This window comes from Antennarius striatus, chromosome 2 (assembly GCF_040054535.1).
Source record: "Antennarius striatus isolate MH-2024 chromosome 2, ASM4005453v1, whole genome shotgun sequence".
Taxonomy (NCBI): Eukaryota; Metazoa; Chordata; class Actinopteri; order Lophiiformes; family Antennariidae; genus Antennarius; species Antennarius striatus.
The window spans coordinates 1,672,501-1,692,223 of NC_090777.1; the positions used below are offsets into that span (position 1 = coordinate 1,672,501).

A 19,723-nucleotide genomic window follows, 5' to 3' on the forward strand; every position below is an offset into this window, starting at 1 on the left:
ATTCATCACTGAGGGACACGGATTTGTTTTCGGCGCTGATTTTCCAGGCTTTTGCGTCGCGGCGTGACGGTACGTCAGAGACGGAGGAGACCGCAGGACGCTCTTGATGTATCTCTACCATCACCATCACGGTTTCACAGAGCACGTTAGCAGCTCCCCCCACACAAAGCGACCTATTCTTCCAGCCTGCGTAGCAAATGGAGCCATTCACGTTGATGCGTCCTGGTAGGATCATCATGAAACGCCCAAAGCACGCAAGTAGAAAGCAAACACCAGTGGGGTCTGTCAGTACAGCAGGACTCTGTGCTGCTGATGCCTTCTGGGCTCCAAAACAAGCTGCTGAACAACAGGGCGGCTTGTTTCTGCTGCCTATGCTGCGAATACGCAGCTGATGCCATGACCCAAACGGTGTATTTCTGGTAAAGTACATGAAGTGGCTCTGGGTAAAGTAAAGGTCAGAACTTCTGGAGTTCAGATGTCTAGAATCCGTTCTGTGGCTTTTGGAACAGCTGATGACGGAAAGTTTTCAAGACGTTTGTCTTTAAATCTTAGAGATGTTTGGAACGCGGCCGTGTGGACACGTTTGTCTTTAAATCTTAGAGATGTTTGGAACGCGGCCGTGTGGACACCCTGCACACAGACAGCATTTGAGAGACCACGGGTTTTCAATTGAACTTGCAAGAGGCCTCCTTTCCTTCCCTCCTCCCCTCCTCCCCCCTCAATCCCTCACCCCTTTCCCTCCGTCTCCCCTCCCCACTCCCCCCCTCCCCCGCTGATGTCTGACTGGTTACAGTCCCACTGGTATGGACTCGTTCAAACTGAAGACGCCCGGCCAGTTCATGCGTTTCTGGGACACAACATGAGTTTTGCAGGAGATCTGAAGTGATGCTCCAGACTGGGGAGGTGTTTGTCTCCCTTGGCCCTGTGATGAACCTCTCCACCAGAGTCTCTACATCAGAGTCTCTACACCAGAGTCTCTCCATCAGAGTCTCTACATCAGAGTCTCTACATCAGAGTCTCTCCATCAGAGTCTCTACACCAGAGTCTCTCCACCAGAGTCTCTACATCAGAGTCTCTCCATCAGAGTCTCTCCACCAGAGTCTCTACATCAGAGTCTCTACATCAGAGTCTCTCCGTCAGAGTCTCTACACCAGAGTCTCTACATCAGAGTCTCTACGTCAGAGTCTCTCCGTCAGAGTCTCTCCATCAGAGTCTCTCCATCAGAGTCTCTACATCAGAGTCTCTACATCAGAGTCTCTCCATCAGAGTCTCTACACCAGAGTCTCTACATCACAGTCTCTACACCAGAGTCTCTCCGTCAGAGTCTCTACACCAGAGTCTCTACATCAGAGTCTCTCCATCAGAGTCTCTACACCAGAGTCTCTACATCACAGTCTCTCCATCAGTCTCTCCATCAGAGTCTCTACATCAGAGTCTCTCCATCAGAGTCTCTACATCACAGTCTCTCCATCAGAGTCTCTACACCAGAGTCTCTACATCACAGTCTCTCCATCAGAGTCTCTACACCAGAGTCTCTCCATCAGTCTCTCCATCAGAGTCTCTACATCACAGTCTCTCCATCAGTCTCTCCATCAGAGTCTCTACACCAGAGTCTCTCCATCAGAGTCTCTCCATCAGAGTCTCTACACCAGAGTCTCTACATCACAGTCTCTCCATCAGAGTCTCTACATCACAGTCTCTCCATCAGAGTCTCTACATCAGAGTCTCTCCATCAGAGTCTCTACATCAGAGTCTCTCCATCAGAGTCTCTACACCAGAGTCTCTACATCAGAGTCTCTCCATCAGAGTCTCTACACCAGAGTCTCTACATCAGAGTCTCTACATCAGTCTCTCCATCAGAGTCTCTACATCACAGTCTCTCCATCAGAGTCTCTACATCAGAGTCTCTCCATCAGAGTCTCTACACCAGAGTCTCTACATCAGAGTCTCTACATCAGAGTCTCTCCATCAGAGTCTCTACATCAGTTTGGTTTGACTCAGCATGAGAGGACACACATTTGTCTCCCGGAATGAATTCCTGTGTTGGAAAATGTTAACAGTCGTCTTGGAGATGTCCACCTTCTTCTGGAAAGAGCAGACGTGCTCCACCACGTCACACACAGTCAGTGAACTGTGATGTCATGTCAACCAGGAAGTCCTCAAATTTCCTAAAAACTGGACTAAATGTCCGGCCTTGTGATTTGTCTGACGTTATGTCCTTTTCACCCCTCATTGAGGTTGCCCAAGAGCACTTTTCTTTCTTGGGCCTTTTCGGGTTATCTGGGTCTGTTTGGGGCTCATTGAGCATCATCTGAGCAGCTTCCATCAGTGTGTTTCTCCTCACTTAGAGAACGGAGTCCTGTTTGTGTCTGGAGACTAATCAATGGCTGGACCAGTCATTTTTACTGGAAACAGGGCTAGCATAGAGGGTTGGGGATTCTTTTCCAGGTAGAAATCAAGTGTTGCGTGGAGACCGACTGTGAGAGCAGGTTTACAGTCATACCGTCAAACCTTCCACTTCATACCGGCAGAGAGATAATACATTACTTTTAAGCTGTCATTACTCGGTGGATCAGCATCACTAGCTGATTATTTTTGCTCTACATCCACGGCTACATCCATGTGTCTGGAGCTCTAAAGCAGAAATCTGAGGCCCTTAAGGTGATTAACAGAATGGGAAAGTAGCTGTAAAATGAACATAATCCTGCTACACTCATTTATCTTCCTCTCCTACTTTATTGACCTTTCCTTGATTCAGCCTAAACAAATGCAACCTGTGATTAAAATTAGATTGATATTTTTCTAATAATATTCTGGGTCTCCATAAGGTAGACGAATGTAACTTCATCAGTCATATAGTAGATGTAATGTCGGCACTTTGCCAGATCATCCTGAGGCCTGAACCCCGACGTCGTCCGATGAACAGCTAACAAAAAGACTTTTGTGCTGTGATGAATAAAAACCAGAATGGAATACATTTGGCTTGATTATTTCCCAGTTGCTTGCATTTGTTATTGATGTTGATTCTGCATCCATAAGGAAATATTCAGTAAGTAAAAATCTTAATATATTAAGAGCACTCTCTCCAGTAGATGTTCAGATGTTTAGGAGCCTGAGCAGCCAGAGGCTGAGCCCCCCAACATGCAGGACCAACAGACTTAAGAACTCCTTCATCCCACGAGCCATTAAACTGCTCAACTCCTCTCTGGGGGAGATGAAGAAGAAGAAAGTCCACACGAGAGCTGAGGGACGACACAGACAATACAGCAAAAACAAGACAAACACTATAGACATTCACTATACCCGTGCCTAAGTAGGCCTGTTTATTTTTTTATTTCTATGCCTATTCATGATTTTCTATTTGTATATTCTTGATGGGTTATTTATTACTCTTTCTATTTGGTGTTGTACTACTTTCTATGAGCTGGTGCTTTATGTGGGCTTTTTCTGTGTTTTGTGTACTCACTGTGCTGTGTGTAGTGCGATGGAGAAATTACCGTATTGGCCCGAATATAAGACGGTGTTTTTTGCATTGAAATAAGACTGAAAAAGTGGGGGTCGTCTTACATTCGGAGTCTAGACATTATACCCATTCACAACGCTAGATGGCACCAGATATCTTTAACGCGAATGCTGAACTTAATTCCCCTGGCAAAAGCGAACCCCTGTGACGAAGAAGAAAAATAAAAATAGCGGTAAGAAAGAAAAGAGAAGAAAATAAGAGAAGAGATAACAGAAAATGGAGAAACGTAGCGATAATCTGGAGAAAAGTGGGTCGGTTCTCGGATGGTAGCAAGGTTGGTGCCGCTCACCATTCATTTACAAATGTGATGGCACTTTAGTTTACATATTTAAATGTTCAGATATTAAGACGTGATAGACAGTTTTTGCATGATTTGAATGAGGCAAAATAACATGCTTTTTCTCTCGAATACTGTATGTTGTTATAATCATTTGTTTCAGATGTAATGTAATTATTTTCTGTATAAAAATTAAATTTGGTGTTCAAAAAGTCTTTTTTCAAACTTGAGTCTTGAAAAAGAGGGGGTCGTCTTATAATCAGGGTCGTGTTATATTCGGGCCAGTACAGTAATTTCCCTGATGGAACCTTCTTAAGGGATCAATAAAGTTATATTCTACTCTAGATGTGTAGTTGGTGTTAAATGACCAGGAGCGATAATAATCCAGGTTTTATTAAACAGAATGAACAAAGCCCCTCACGTCTGCAGGGCGGGGCACAAAACCATCAACACTCCAGAAAGCGCACTTCTTAGGACACTTGTTGTGCCCCCCCCCTACGGGACACTGCCCAACACGTGTCAATCATTCCATCAAGTGTGGTGTGTCCTGTGGTGTGCCTCAGCAGAATCAGTAGTAATCACATCAAATTGAATGCGGAGTGATGACCTTGTTGTGTGTATGAAGTGCTGAGTGATGACCTTGAGGTGTGTGTGAAGTACTGAGCAATGACCTTGAGGTGTGTGTGTGAAGTGCTGAGTGATGACCTTGTTGTGTGTGTGAAGTGCTGAGCGATGACCTTGTTGTGTGTGTGAAGTGCTGAGCAATGACTTTGAAGTGTGTGTGAAGTGCTGAGTGATGACCTTGTTGTGTGTGTGTGAAGTGCTGAGCGATGACCTTGTTGTGTGTGTGTGAAGTGCTGAGCGATGACTTTGAGGTGTGTGTGAAGTGCTGAGTGATGACCTTGTTGTGTGTGTGAAGTGGTGAGCGATGACCTTGTTGTGTGTGTGAAGTGCTGAGCGATGACTTTGAGGTGTGTGTGAAGTGCTGAGTGATGACCTTGTTGTGTGTGTGTGAAGTGCTGAGCGATGACCTTGTTGTGTGTGTGTGAAGTGCTGAGCGATGACCTTGTTGTGTGTGTGTGAAGTGCTGAGCGATGACCTTGTTGTGTGTGTGAAGTGCTGAGCGATGACCTTGAGGTGTGTGTGAAGTGCTGAGCGATGACCTTGAGGTGTGTGTGAAGTGCTGAGCGATGACCTTTTTGTATGTGTGAAGTGCTGAGCAATGACCTTTTTGTATGTGTGAAGTGCTGAGCAATGACCTTTTTGTATGTGTGAAGTGCTGAGCGATGACCCTTTTGTGTGTGTGTGAAGTGCTGAGCGATGACCCTGTTGTGTGTGTGCGTGAAGTGCTGAGCGATGACCTTGAGGTGTGTGTGTGAAGCGCTGACTGATGACCTCGAGGTGTGTGTGAAGTGCTGAGCGATGACCTTGAGGTGTTAGAAGTGCTGAGCGATGACCTTGTTGTGTGTGTGTGAAGTCCTGAGCGATGACCTTTTTGTATGTGTGAAGTGCTGAGCGATGACCCTGTTGTGTGTGCGCGTTTAGTGTTTAGCGATGACCTTGAGGTGTGTGTGAAGTTCTGAGCAATGACCTTGAGGTGTGTGTGAAGTGCTGAGCGATGACCTTGTTGTGTGTGTTAAGTGCTGAGCGATGACCTTGAGGTGTGTGTGTAAATTTCCATCTATTGTGTTACAGTTGTGTTACAGAATCACCATGTGTCTAAACTATAACCATGGAAACAAACAAAAACAAAAGCTCCCTCAGGTGTAAAAGGCGGCTCTCCAGGTTTTACACGCCCCGTGTTCCATGGAAACCGATGGAACATTTTATGGTCCATGCTCAAGCCGTCCAGGATCTGTGATGTCACCAGCAGCACACGGTCTGGAATGAGTTCACAACTGACAGAAGGATGTTCTGATGTTTCCTCTGGTCACATGATCAAGCCTGGCCTTGGCTACTGGCTTTGGCTACTGGCCTTGGCTACTGGCCTTGTCTACTGGCCTTGGCTACTGGCTTTGGCTACAGGCCTTGGCTACTGGCCTTGGCTACTGGCTACTGGCTTTGGCTACTGGCCTTGTCTACTGGCCTTGGCTAGTGACTACTGGCCTTGTCTACTGGCATTGTCTACTGGCCTTGGCTACTGGCCTTGGCTACTGGCCTTGTCTACTGGCCTTGGCTACTGGCCTTGTCTACTGGCCTTGGCTAGTGACTACTGGCCTTGTCTACTGGCCTTGTCTACTGGCCTTGGCTACTGGCCTTGGCTACTGGCCTTGTCTACTGGCCTTGGCTACTGGCCTTGGCTACTGGCCTTGTCTACCGGCTACTGGCTCTGGGTACTGGATGCTTCCTCCATCCTCTGGTTTGACCACATCGGTGCTGCAGCCATCGCTGACCCCCGTCGCTGTGTGAACATGGCCTCTGGAGGCCTTAGGGACCTCCGTCGCAGAACCCACCTGACCCGCCGTCGTGAGACGGAGCTGTCCATGTCCACCGACCAGAGAGAAAACACGTGACTCTGGCTTCGTGACGCTGAGTGGAGGGGCTTTGCTTCAGCTGAAACATGAAACGTTCTGACGGGTCCAGATAGAGATGGACTTCAGAACCTGAGTGTGTCGTTCACACCAACAGGTGTGAACAGAAACACTTGGCGGTACCTTCGGGTTCGTCCAGAGTCTCTGACCTTCTTAGGTCGAATTAAAAAAAGCTGCCGAGCTTCAGACAAATGCATTGATTTAAGAAGTTGCTGAGACTGTGATTGATCAGTTTTGAGATGTTCCATGTCGGGTTTTAACACGTTGTTTTACAGAAGAACAGGAATAATGGAGGTTAGCGCTGTTAGCGCGCTGCGTCTGGATGCAGCGAAGCGATCGCTGGGGGCAGGTTGGAGTGGAAGGGACGCCCTGGTGAAACAAAGACACGACTGTTAGCACCACGTCCTGACATCAAGTGATTCACCATAAAGAAATAAATTCAGATTTTACATAAAACAACAGCAGACAGAAACGGCTCATTGTGCTGCGCTGAGATCCCTGACATGCAGAACGAATGACTTTTCAAGCCTTTTAAAGAGGAGCTGGAGTGTCTCCCCATCACTAGAGCCCAGAGACATCAGACTCACTTTGCTTCACTCCATCCTGCTGGTTAACATGCTTCAGATGCTCGGATACCATCCCTATGAGGTACGTTTACAGTGTCTTTTAGACTTAAAGCCGTTTTTTAATCTGTTATCACGCTAACCCCAGAATGGCTGTTCGCCGCTGCTTCAGCTGCTTCAGCTGCTTCAGACAGGAAGTTTTAAGCCTCCACGTGTGTGAATTCTGCAGCGCGGCTCCAGTTAGCGGCTCCAGTTAGCGGCTCCAGTTAGCATGTTGAGATCTTACACACACTCCTCTGGTCAGTTTTTTTTTTTTTTTTTTGCTTTATTTGATTTTCTGAATTGTTGGCGCTGTGTTGGGATTAATTATCAAATTCAATGGGAACGCGGATGTGTATGTGTGTGTGTGTGTGTTTGGGTGTGTGTGTGTGTGTGTGTGTGTGTGTTCTTTAAATATGCAGCCTATAAATACAACATTTCAAAGTGTTTCCTGCAGACGCTTCATTAAACTCACCAGAGACGCTGAACACGTTTAGACGTTTGAGATCTTTCTCAGGTTTATTTTAATGTCCCGATTGTGTGTGTGTGTGTGTGTGTGTGTGTGTGTGTGTGTGTGTGTGTGTGTGTGTGTGTGTGTGTGTGTGTGTGTGTGTGTGTGTGTGTGTGTCACACACACAGCGACACGTTGATGTATATTTAGTGTTGGTGTGAGACGCAGCCCAGCTGCTGCTGCTCCAACAGGATAACAGTTATTTCTTCTCAGCTGATTTGCTGTTTTGCTAAAGTATTTGTGTGATTAATGATCCAATCGTGACCCAATCATGAGCCAATCAATGAGCCAATCAGCAGCTGTTCTACTTCCTGTCTCCCCAACAGGTCCAGACTCACCTGGAGAACCCCACCAAATACCACATCCAGCGCTCCCAGCAGCAGCAGGTGAAGCGCTACCTGGGGAAGCTGGGTTCTCAGGTGTTGAGTTTGCCCTGCCCCAACCCGTCCTCTGACCACGGGGGCATGCCGCCAGGGCCGGGCAACAGTGCCCCCAACAGCCCCATGGCCTTACTGACCTTGAACGCTAACTGCGAGAAAGAGGTGAGGTATGGGTGCGACCCCTGACCTTTAAGTCATCTGATTGTCACTGACCTCCGTGAGAGAACCCGTGAGACGCTCTCCATAGACCCGATTGATCGTATTGGTTTGATCGTATCGGTTTGATCGTATCGGTATTATCTTATCGGTTTGATCGTATTGGTATGATCGTACTGGTTTGATCGTATCAGTTTGATCATATCGTTATGATCCTATTGGTTTGATCATGTTGGTTTGATCGTATCGGTTTGATCGTATCGTTATGATCCTATTGGTTTGATCATATCGGTATGATCGTATCTGTTTGATCGTATCGGTTTGATCGTATTGGTTTGATCGTATCATTATGATCGTATTGGTTTGATCATTTTGTTATGATCGTATCGGTTTGATCATATTGGTTTGATCGTATCGGTATGATCGTATTGGTTTGATCGTATTGGTTTGATCGTATCATTATGATCGTATCGGTTTGATCGTTTTGTTATGATCGTATCGGTTTGATCCTATTGGTTTGATCGTATCGGTATGATCGTATTTGTTTGATCGTATCGGTTTGATCATATTGGTATGATCGTATTTGTTTGATCGTATTGGTTTGATCATATCGATTTGATCGTATCATTAAGATCGTATCGGTTTGATCATATTGTTATGATCGTATCGGTTTGATCCTATTGGTTTGATCATATCGGTATGATCGTATCTGTTTGATCGTATCGGTTTGATCATATTGTTATGATCGTATCGGTTTGATCATATTGGTTTGATCGTATCGTTATGATCCTATTGGTTTGATCATATCGGTATGATCGTATTTGTTTGATCGTATCGGTTTGATCATATCGGTATGATCGTATTTGTTTGATCGTATCGGTTTGATCATATCGGTATGATCGTATTGGTTTGATCATATCGATTTGATCGTATCATTAAGATCGTATCAGTTTGATCGTATTGTTATGATCGTATCGGTTTGATCATATTGGTTTGATCGTATCGTTATGATCCTAATGGTTTGATCATATCGGTATGATCGTATCTGTTTGATCGTATCGGTTTGATCGTATTGGTTTGATCGTATCGATTTGATCGTATCATTAAGATCGTATCGGTATGATCGTATCTGTTTGATCGTATCGGTTTGATCATATTGGTTTGATCGTATCGTTATGATTGTATCATTATGATCGTATTGGTTTGATCATATCGGTATGATCGTATTGGTTTGATCGTATCGGTTTGGTCGTATCGTTATGATTGTATCATTATTATCGTATTGGTTTGATCGTATCGGTTCGATCATATCGTTATGATTGTATTGGTTTGATCATATCTGTTTGATCGTATCGTTATGATCATATCGGTTTGATCGTATCAATACACCCACACTACAACCCCTCTTGCTGGCTGGAGCTGGTGACGCGTTGGGCCTCCAGGCCTGCAGTGAACTTTGCGTGAGCTAAATGAATAGTGAGCAGCACTGACCTTCTCCTGTGTTTAGGTTTGTCTACCCAGTATTTAGTCCACTGATTCATTTGCGTTGCCTGGAAACCAAAACTTATCTCCTCTCTTGCGGTCCATGGCTGCTCCAAAATAAGTCTTTGCTTTGGGGGGGCCCTCAGGACCGGTTCTTAGTGTGACTTGAGGTTTCAGCTGCATGAGGTGGAGGGGAGTTCTCAGAATCTGTTTCTGAATCTCAGATCAGCTCACAAGGACACACGTTCACGTCATCCTGTGCAGTCGGACTGATTTGTGTCTGTTGCTCTTTATGCTGCCATGGGTTAGATGGATGATGTCATTGATGACATCATTAGTCTGGAGTCCAGTTACAGTGACGACATCCTTGGTCTGATGGATCCAGGACTTCAGATGGCGAACACGGTAACGTCCGTTTCTCCTGCTGCACGTCTCACATTCCACCGTATTTAACATGAAGCTAAACGGCTAATTTTTTATCTGAATGCTAAAGTTAGCTCTACTGTGCTAACCGAGAGGAGAAATTACCCCCAGCTGTTGTGCAAAATTTTAAAGTCAGTTTTAATCAGTGATTTTGTGGAATATTTCCTGTGGAAATTCCCCAGACTCTGTAAATTCCCACTAAACACTGATGTTAATTTTCCAACGCCCCGAGATAGAAGGATGAGCCAAACCCGCGTTGTGTTCATCGGTCCAGAGGGTCAGAGGAGGTTACCCATTAAAGATCCACCCTGTCTGTCAGAAGCCCCCAGCTCAAAGGTCACTAGAGGTCAGAGTTCCACAGAGACGGCGACCACTGACCTGTCAGAGTTGTCAGAGAATCAGAGTCCCGATCGCCTGTGGTCACGCCTCCGCGGTCACGCCTCTGCGGTCACGCCTCTGCGGTCACGCCTCTGCGGTCACGCCTCTGCGGTCACGCCTCTGCAGTCACATCAAGAACATGAGCAGCCAGTCAGGAACTGTCCAATCAGAACACAGCAGGAAACATGAAAGCCTTTGATTGGGCTAAGCTAGCTCTCCAGTGCTAACGCTGTGTTCTGTGTTCAGATCCCCGTCCCCGCTAACCTGATGGACGTGTACGGCAACCAGGGGGGGCCCCAGCAAGGTCTGCCCATCAGCAACTCCTGCCCCGCCAACCTGCCCAACATCAAAAGGGAATACTCCGGTAGGTGCGCCGGAAAGACGCTCCAGACGTGTTGACGGAGGAGCAGCAGCTCCAATCTCCAGGCCTTTGTATGACCCCCCCCTCCCCGGGGGGCACGATCTGCACAAACGGCTCGTCTTTGACTGTGTTGGCATCCATTCCTGCACATTTTGATCTGAAATCTTTCTGGTCACTAGTGTCTCAGTCCCCGGCCATCATGCACATGCTGGACAAGTCTGGATCCTGTGGCAAATTTGAGAACTACCAGAGGCCTGAGGGCTTTCCTGTGGGTACGTGTGGCTAATGAGGCGGCACACGTGAGCGCCGCACGTCTGCACGCGTGTCGCTCTGCTCGACTCTGTGTTTGATCTGTTCCCGTTTCTCTCAGAAGCTGAGGTACGGGCGATGGCCAAGGAGAGGCAGAAGAAGGACAACCACAACCTGAGTGAGTGAGACGCTTCAGGCTGAAGCGGGGACCAGCTCTGATGGTGGAGACTGATGGGTTTTTGTCTTCTTTCTTCTTCTGTTCCTGCAGTTGAGAGAAGACGACGGTTTAACATCAACGATCGAATCAAAGAACTCGGAACTCTGATCCCCAAGTCCAACGACCCGTGAGTGTTTTCACTGGGGCAGCAGCTGGTAAAGAGAGAACACGTATGAACCAGTAGCTCCAGCAGCTCCAGCAGCTCCAGCAGCTCCAGCCTCCAGCGGTGTTTCAGTCACCAACCTAAAGACAGAAAGGGCCCCCAGAGAAGAGAGGGGGCCCCCAGCTGGGTGCCCCGCCCACCACCTCCTACCTTAACCCTCCATTTATTACCCTCCCATGCCTGTTGAGCAGGCTTCAAGCAGATTAGCTTTCACAACAGTAAATAATATAACCATGGTAACCGACCTGCAGTCCTGAAGGATGCTGTCAGATGAACCAAAACATGTTCAAACATCAGAAACAGGAAGTAGTGCCCTCTGCTATCTTAGGTCGTTTCTGGAGGTTGGGTTCCGTTACAGCGTGTACCCAAAATGGTAATCAGGAGCTTCAGGAGCTTCAGGAGCTGCAGGAGCTGCAGGAGCTTCAGGAGCTTCAGGAGCTTCAGGAGCTGCAGGAGCTTCAGGAGCTGCAGGAGCTGCAGGAGCTGCAGGAGCTGCAGGAGCTTCAGGAGCTGCAGGAGCTTCAGGAGCTGCAGGAGCTGCAGGAGCTTCAGGAGGTTCTCCTGTCAGAACTTCATTTTCATTAGAGTTCAAACTGAACTCCATCCTGGACCTTCAGCTCCATGTGAAGCGTTGAACCCCTCAGGGACGGGTTCCCAGTGAGATGCTCCTCACCTGTGGAACCAACCTGAACACCTGCGCTCTGCTCAGACTGGTAGCTCTCTCTCTGCTTCAGCTGTGTTTCATTTCTGCCTTCAGCTCATCTTCATCCTGAAGCTCTGAGGTGAATGCACGTCCTTGCCTGTGAACACCTGTGTGAACGGTGCTCTACAAAGGAACCTGCGTTCCCTTGTCTAGCCTTATTGTTTCCATGGTGACGAGGTTCCTCCTGCTCTGATGTTCAGGGACATGCGCTGGAACAAAGGCACCATCCTGAAGGCGTCGGTGGACTACATCAGGAAGCTGCAGCGCGAGCAGCAGAGGGCCAAGGAGCTGGAGAACCGGCAGAAGAAGCTGGAGCACGCCAACCGCCACCTGATGCTGAGGATCCAGGTAGACCACCAGAGTAGATTAGATTAGATTAGATTAGATTAGATTAGATTAGATTAGATTAGATTAGATTAGATTAGATGAGGAGCACAAGCATTTAGTCCCAAGGAGTCAGGAGGAGTTCACCTGGACTCAGGTGTCGTCGGTGAATCGACTGTAACATTGTTGTCTCTGAGCAAAGAGAATCCCTGACCCCTAACCCTAATCCCTGACCCCTAATCCCTGACCTATAACCCCAACTCGAACCCCTAACCCCAATCCAAACTCCTAACCCTAAACCCTGACCCTCTAACCCTAACCCCTGACCCCTAACGTTAACCCTTGACCCCTAACCTTAACCCCCAAACCCCTGACCCCTAACGGTAACCCCTGACCCCCAACCCCTAACCCCTGACCCCTAACTTCAACCCCTAACTTTAACCCCTGACCCCTGCCTCCCTGACTGACCTCTCTGCCCTCAGGAGCTGGAGATGCAGGCTCGAGCTCACGGTCTGGCCGTTGTGTCTTCGGCGCTCTGCTCGTCTGATCTGTGCCCCCGGCCCATCAAGCAGGAGAACGCTCTGGACGACTGCCCCCAGGACCCGTACGCGCTGCCCCCCCACCACCAGCACCGCCCCTCCTGCCCCCCGGACACCCCCAGCCCCCTGGAGCTACACGAAGGCCGCGCCGGCTTCCCTGAGGGCCGCTACGGCGTCCACAGCAAGACGGGCTCCAAACACGACGTCCTGATGGAGGACAGCATGTCCCCCGTCAGGGGGGGGGACCCCCTGCTGTCCTCCGCCTCCCCCAACGCCTCCCAGGACAGCAGCCGCAAGAGCAGCCTGAGTATGGAGGAGAACGAGCAGGGCTGTTAGCACCCCCTAGTGGCAGGCCTGAAGGCCCCCGACAGCAGCTCACCCCCCCCTGACAGCCCCCCCCCCGTGTTTACATGTGTTCAGTGTCTTTTCCAGCCCCCACCTTGACCTCAAGGACTGATCCTAAATTCTTTTTGCTTAAATCAACATTTTGAAGTTTTTCTATTTAAACTTTTATTTTCTGGTGATTCCAGAGATTCTGACTCGTTGGTGACGTGAGCTCGTCTTTACAACCGGTAGCAATAACAGCTCTACTGGAGCTCTACTGGAGCTCTACTGGAGCTCTACTGGAGCTCTACTGGAGCTCTACTGGAGCTCTGCTGGAGCTCTACTGGAGCTCTGCTGGAGCTCTGCTGGAGCTCTGCTGGAGCTCTGCTGGAGCTCTACTGGAGCTCTGCTGGAGCTCTACTGGAGCTCTACTGGAGCTCTACTGGAGCTCTGCTGGAGCTCTACTGGAGCTCTGCTGGAGCTGTACTAGAGCTCCAGCAGAGCTCCAGTAGAGCTCTGACTCCTGGTGTCTCACACCCTGAACGTGTCGATGCCTTATTGACGAGCACATCCGTGTTGTCGCTATGCACGCGTGTGGCTGTTAGCTGTTAGCTGTTAGCTGTTAGCTGGGTGTTTGTCTTCCAGCTGAAATTGTTAAAAATAACCATTATTTGATTTGAGTTTATTTATGTTTCCATGGTAACCCCATGCACACATTCCCCTGGAAAATAATTGACAACGAGGTTTTTAAGAGACGTTTTGATGTAACTGATGAAGGAGATATCACTGAAGGATTAGAAATGAAGGAGATGTGACTTTGGTAGCTGACAGTACACCGGTTCACCACTGGGGGGCAGTTGGTTCTCGGGGGGTAACCAGAGACCCAGCAGACATGGGGGTCACCACCGGCTCCAGTTCACACCTCTACCCTCCGGCTTCAGGCCGTTTCACACAGAATCCCCGACGCTGGGGTTTTGCTGTGGTTTTTGCACCAAACTGGCAGAATGGATGTTTTTCTGCTCAAATCAAAAATCAAATCCAAAAGGAAAGCAGAAGCTGATTGTGTGATGGACCTCGTTGAATCTATAAATCTGTGTTAGAGTCAGAAAGACGAATGATTCTTTAGCATCCAAGAGAAGCCACAGTGTTTTAAGGTCGTCCACTCTTTTCCTTAAATAATGACTCTTTTTCGACATTTCATTCACTTTTTTTCATTGATGTGAACATTTTTATTGCCAAGGAGTAAAAGGAGACTGATCTGGGATTTTTGTACGAAACATGTGACCTTGTCGAAACACTGGATTGACCTCTGTAAACTGAAACGTGGTTCTCCTGTGTGTTTGGATGAACTCTTGTGGATTCTTTACGACGTCCTGCTGTCGTGTAGCTCAACGGAAACGCCTTCGTTCAAACCGACCTGCCACACACTGAACTGTTAGCGCCGTTAGCGCAGTGTGCGCTGTTCAGGTGTGTGTTAGGCGTGTGTTAGGCGTGTGTTAGGCGTGTGTTAGGCGTGTGTGCAGAGCAGCTTTGTGTCTTGATCATTTTGTTCTGAATTTGTCAAAAAACAAAACTATCAAATTGATTTAAGTGCCTTATAGTGGTTCCGTGTTAACGCAGTATAAAGTACTCCAAACGCAGTGTAAAGTACTCCAAATGCAGTATAAAGTACTCCAGTAGAAGTATCATTTAAACACGACGACTGAGCTCCTTATTGGGAAAAACCAAAGTGTTCAGTACCAGAATACTGGATCAGGATTTATAAAGCGGTGCAGTAGAGATGACGCGCCTTAAATCACATGATGGTTTCTGCAGCGTTATTTCATGTTTACTCCTTTCAAAGAGGCCTTTTCCCTCCAGACGAGCTGCAGCCGCTACAGGAATGTAGCCAGCCAGCTAGTTAGCGTCTGTTAGCTTCTGTTAGCTCGAGATCCCTGTACTGCTAACGCTGATGCTAACCGGCTGCAGCTGACCTCACCGAGTGCACAGCACAGGAAATGATCTGGCGTAGCGTGGCTACGCGTTAGCTCACTGGATAGCTTTTTATTACAGCATCTAAGCAAAGAGCCTTCGTTAGCACTAGCGGCTAACCTTCTTCTCAGTCCGGAGATGATGAACATCTGACTGGTTCATTCATGTGATTATTTAACGTGTCTGTTGTTAATTATTAAGGTGGAATTCTACCTTCAAGGCCAAAATTGTTCTGAATTTTCAACAATTGTTTTTATTTTTTGAAAGCAATTATTAGCATGAATGTTACTCAAAGTAAGGACCGCCAAATCGTGTGCATAAGTTCTACAGATAGCATTGTTTCATTAGCGTAGCGGATGTTTCTGGTGTGTTGTTACGAGCAATAACTGACATGATGACAATCAGACATCGTGAATCCATTCAGTCCTCAGAAATACCCAGAATCCCTCAGGGTGCACCGAAGATTAGCTCGTCTGTAGCGCTCACCTGGCGTTAGCGTCACAGCAGGTGGTGAGGCTCAGCTGTCATCACTCAGAGCAGAGTTAGCATGTAGCATGTAGCTCCTCCACATCCCAGAATAGACCAGTGAAGACTGCTTTGTCATAGGTGTGGCCTGCAGAATGGTCGTCATGGAGACAGCTTCAGTAAAACGCAGGTCTGTCAGAGACGAACATCAGGACCGACCCCCATCTGAACCCCTAAAGCTGCTTGTGACTGACCCCAGTACAGAACCCCACTGGGTCACGGCCTGGGGGGTCAGAATGGGACGCAATAACACCCCCAGGGTCAGTGGGCCACCCACTGACCCTGGGGGTGACCCACTGACTCTGGGGGTCACCCACTGACTCTGGGGGTCACCCACTGACTGTTGGGGTCACCCACTGACTCTGGGGGTCACCCACTGACTGTTGGGGTCACCCACTCACTCTGGGGGTGACCCACTGACTCTGGGGGTCACCCACTGACTGTGGGGGTCACCCACTGACTCTGGGGGTCACCCACTGACTGTGGGGGTCACCCACTGACTCTGGGGGTCTCCCACTGTCCTGATTGCTATGCTGTAGGGGTGTAGTCTTAGTTCTGGTACCCTTAGTGAAGTCAGACCCGTCGGTTCTCAGTATGGAAACTATCTCGTCATAAATAAAGTTTTATTTGAATAATTCTCTGTTCGTGTTTCTTCCTGGTCCTCATGTCGCTGTGAATTTTACTTTCTAATCTGAACCTTTCTTTTTGTTGGTGCTCCACCTCCATCAGGAACGTTTCAAATGAATTTCTATAATCTATAATCAATCATCTCAGTCACTCAGACTTCAGACAGTGTGACGCATAGAATCAAACAGACTTCATTCTGACGTCATTAAAGTATTGAGTTTATTTTTGTCAGCTGGAGACGCAGTGAAGCAGTGAAGTTCACTGGTGTCACCAGAGGTCACACATCCACTAACAGTCAGTGTCAAACAGCAGCCAGGCGTTAGTCAGGGGTCACGTGAACCCCTGACCCCCCCCCCCCGGGGATGGAGCAGCCCGGATGCACCAGCAGGTGTTCCCAACTCCCTAAAGGTAACTACAGCTGAGGACCGGCCACACCCAGAAGGCCCCGGCGCCCCCTGGTGGACAACCAGCAGCAACTACAGGAGTCACCAACAGGACTGATGTCTGGCTTCATGGGGAACATAATCAATAATCAATATTCAGTCATTCACTCCCTCACTCATTCATTCACACCTTGTCATCTGTTCACACCTCCTGGAGCGTCTGAGTGATGCAGAGAGAACGACACACACCTGACCCCCCGCCTCCAGTGATGTCACACCAGTGGACCAATGAGGGCTGGGCTCACACCGGTGTCAGGAGAGCCAGATGGACCCCCCCTGACCGTGTAGAGGTCAGAGGTAGGCCCCCCAGGAGGAGGGGCCCCCGGGGGCCTCAGCGGTAGCAGACCTGTGATATCTCCATGGCCAGCTCCACCAGCCCCCCCGCGTCCTGGCAGGAGCTGCAGCAGTGACAGTCCAGCTCGGGCCGGTCCACAGGGGGGCGCTGCTGCTCGCCGTCCAGCGAGGCCCCGACGCGTCTGAAGGCGGGGAAGCAGCGGCTCAGGGCCCCCCCACACGCCCCCGGCAGCAGCGCCCCCAGCTCCTGGAAGCGGCAGTGCAGGCAGGCGAGGAGGAGCCCGGCGACGGCGTCTGGAGAGAGAGAGACGGGTGTGAATCTGGGGGGCTCACGTTCCTGGAGACACCAGGTGATGAACCGTACCCCCGGGGTCGTCAGAGGACACGTCCCCGCTGCTCCCACTCAGCTCAGGACACGCCGACACGCTGGACCCCCCACCTCCACCGCCTCCCTGGGAGCTGGGTCTGTCGTCCAGGTCGTCCCGGTCTCGCTCCGGGGCCCCCCAGCTGGCCGCCGCCCCCCTGCTGGCTGACGCCCCCCTGGTTGGACTGGCCATCGCCGGTTCAGAGGTGACACGGTGAAGAGGGAGGGAACAGCACCGGGTGGCGTTCCTATCGGCTCCTGTGACGGTCTGAGTCTCAGCAGGACGAGGACATCAGAGACCATCGATTCTTCTGCTCTCCTGGACGGACTCCAGCGTGTGAGGCTCCTCTCCTGCCCCGGCGTTTGAGGCTCCTCTCCTGCCCCGGCGTTTGAGGCTCCTCTCCTGCCCCGGCGTTTGAGGCTCCTCTCCTGCCCCGGCGTTTGAGGCTCCTCTCCTGCCCCAGCGTTTGAGGCTCCTCTCCTGCCCCGGCGGTGACTAACAATAGCTCCATTATTTTTAGCCCAGATCGATGAACAACCACCGACCATCAGCTGCACCCCCCTACGAAGCTCACCAGAGTCCTCGTCACTCACAGGAAGCTGAAAGGGAGGTGTCATCCTGTGCAAACGTGCAGACACGTGTCAGAGTGAATGATGCTGGAATAACGTGACTGGGGGGGGGGTAACCCGCCCGGCAGGAAAAGACTCCAAAAGTCAACATTAGGAATGAAAGTTACCCGTCTGTCTGTTAATCCTCCAACTGTAACCCGCTGCGTCTGTGAACCCCAGCCCCGCCCCTTTCAGCTGGGCTCCAGCCCCGCCCATCATGATGTACACACCCACATGGTTTGAAACCCGACACCCAGGAAGCACCACCACAAACCTGACACCCAGGTATCGCTCAAACATCCATGCAATATTAGCTGGGCGGCTTGGACTAACACCTGGAAGGCCACACAGGAAGGTCTACTGGCACAGGTGACTCAATCAATCAATCAGTCAATCAATCAATCAATCAATCAATCAGTCAATCAATCAATCAATCAATCAATCAATCAATCAATCAATCAATTTTTATTTATATAGCGCTTAATGACATCTGAAGACATTTCAAAGTGTTTAACAGATAGAAAGTCAACAGAACCCTCCAGAGCATAAGAGATGGTGGGGGGGGGGACTCCCTCATTGAGGAAGAAACTCCAGGCAGGACCCAGGCTCTGGAGGGGGTCCAGGGGGTCCAGGACCCAGGCTCTGGAGGGGGTCCAGGGGGTCCAGGACCCAGGCTCTGGAGGGGGTCCAGGGGGTCCAGGACCCAGGCTCTGGAGGGGGGGTCATACACCTTGACCTGTTGGGAAAGAGAAATACACTGGGGACAGATATATATATATATATATATATATATATATATATATATATATATATATATATATATATATATATATATATATATATATATATATATATATATCTCACAATCACAATCAGCTTTATTGGCCATCGTTTGTAGAAAGCAGACGAGGAATTTGTTTCCGGCAGGTGGTGTCTCAAACTGTGCATTCATAAGTTAACTATTCTAAATACTTTAAATATTATAAATAACTATACTAAATACAAAGTGTAGGATGCAAAATGCAGTGGGGGGGGGGGGGGGGGCACAATGTAGAGGTGCTGAGTGCATGTTGCAGGGATTTGGAGACAAATATTTTAAGGTGGACAAATATTTATATATATATATATATATATATATATATATATATATATATATATATATATATATATAGAGAGAGAGAGAGAGAGAGAGAGAGAGAGAGAGAGAGAGAGAGAGAGAGACAGAGCGAGTGCTCTGGATTATAAAGTGCTCTGGATTATAAAGCGCTCTGGATTATAAAGCGCACCTTCAATGAACGACACATTTAAACAACATTCCTCACACTGGATTGAGGTTCCAGATGAGAGTTGGGGACTCATCTGAGGACTCAACGACTTATTTCACACCTGTTTTCAAAAAACGAGCTGCTCTGGATCATAGAGCCGTTGGTTTTTGAGAGAATTGAGGCCTTTAGCTGCGTCTTATGGTGCAGAAAATACTGTCGATTATAAAGCAGAGAAAGATGAAGACAGAAGCTCCAGAGTCTCTCCCTTCAACGGGGGGACGGAGAAAAACACCCCCAGCAGCCTAGGCCTACAGCAGCATATCTAGTGGGGGTGTTATTTCTAATTGTAGGCTCTATCAAAGAGGAGGGTTTTTAGTCTACTCTCACATAAACTAAGGGAGTCTACCCCCCCCCCCCCAGACCGAGGCTGGGAGGTCGTTCCAGAGTAGAGGGGCAGATAGCTGAAGCTTCTGCCCCCTGTT

The 19,723-nt window shown here is 48.8% G+C and overlaps 1 protein-coding gene across 5 annotated transcripts in view; it reads left to right on the forward strand.

The window, feature by feature from the left end:
• Positions 1–16,276, forward strand: part of LOC137603689 (microphthalmia-associated transcription factor-like) — a 30,473-nt gene extending 14,197 nt beyond the window's left edge. Inside the window, exons 1-9 of one of the 5 annotated variants that reach the window (XM_068327408.1) lie at positions 6,140–6,979; positions 7,771–7,986; positions 9,772–9,867; positions 10,510–10,627; positions 10,804–10,896; positions 10,995–11,051; positions 11,142–11,217; positions 12,157–12,304; positions 12,763–16,276. In XM_068327408.1, the coding sequence (XP_068183509.1) occupies positions 6,947–6,979; positions 7,771–7,986; positions 9,772–9,867; positions 10,510–10,627; positions 10,804–10,896; positions 10,995–11,051; positions 11,142–11,217; positions 12,157–12,304; positions 12,763–13,155 (1,230 nt within the window). In that variant the 5' untranslated portion in view covers positions 6,140–6,946 and the 3' untranslated portion in view covers positions 13,156–16,276. Of the gene's footprint in view, positions 1–6,139; positions 6,980–7,770; positions 7,987–9,771; positions 9,868–10,509; positions 10,628–10,803; positions 10,897–10,994; positions 11,052–11,141; positions 11,218–12,156; positions 12,305–12,762 lie in introns of those variants that run through there. The other 4 variants (XM_068327417.1, XM_068327381.1, XM_068327390.1 and 1 more) reach the window with 4 other exon arrangements.
• Positions 16,277–19,723: the final 3,447 nt, after the last annotated feature.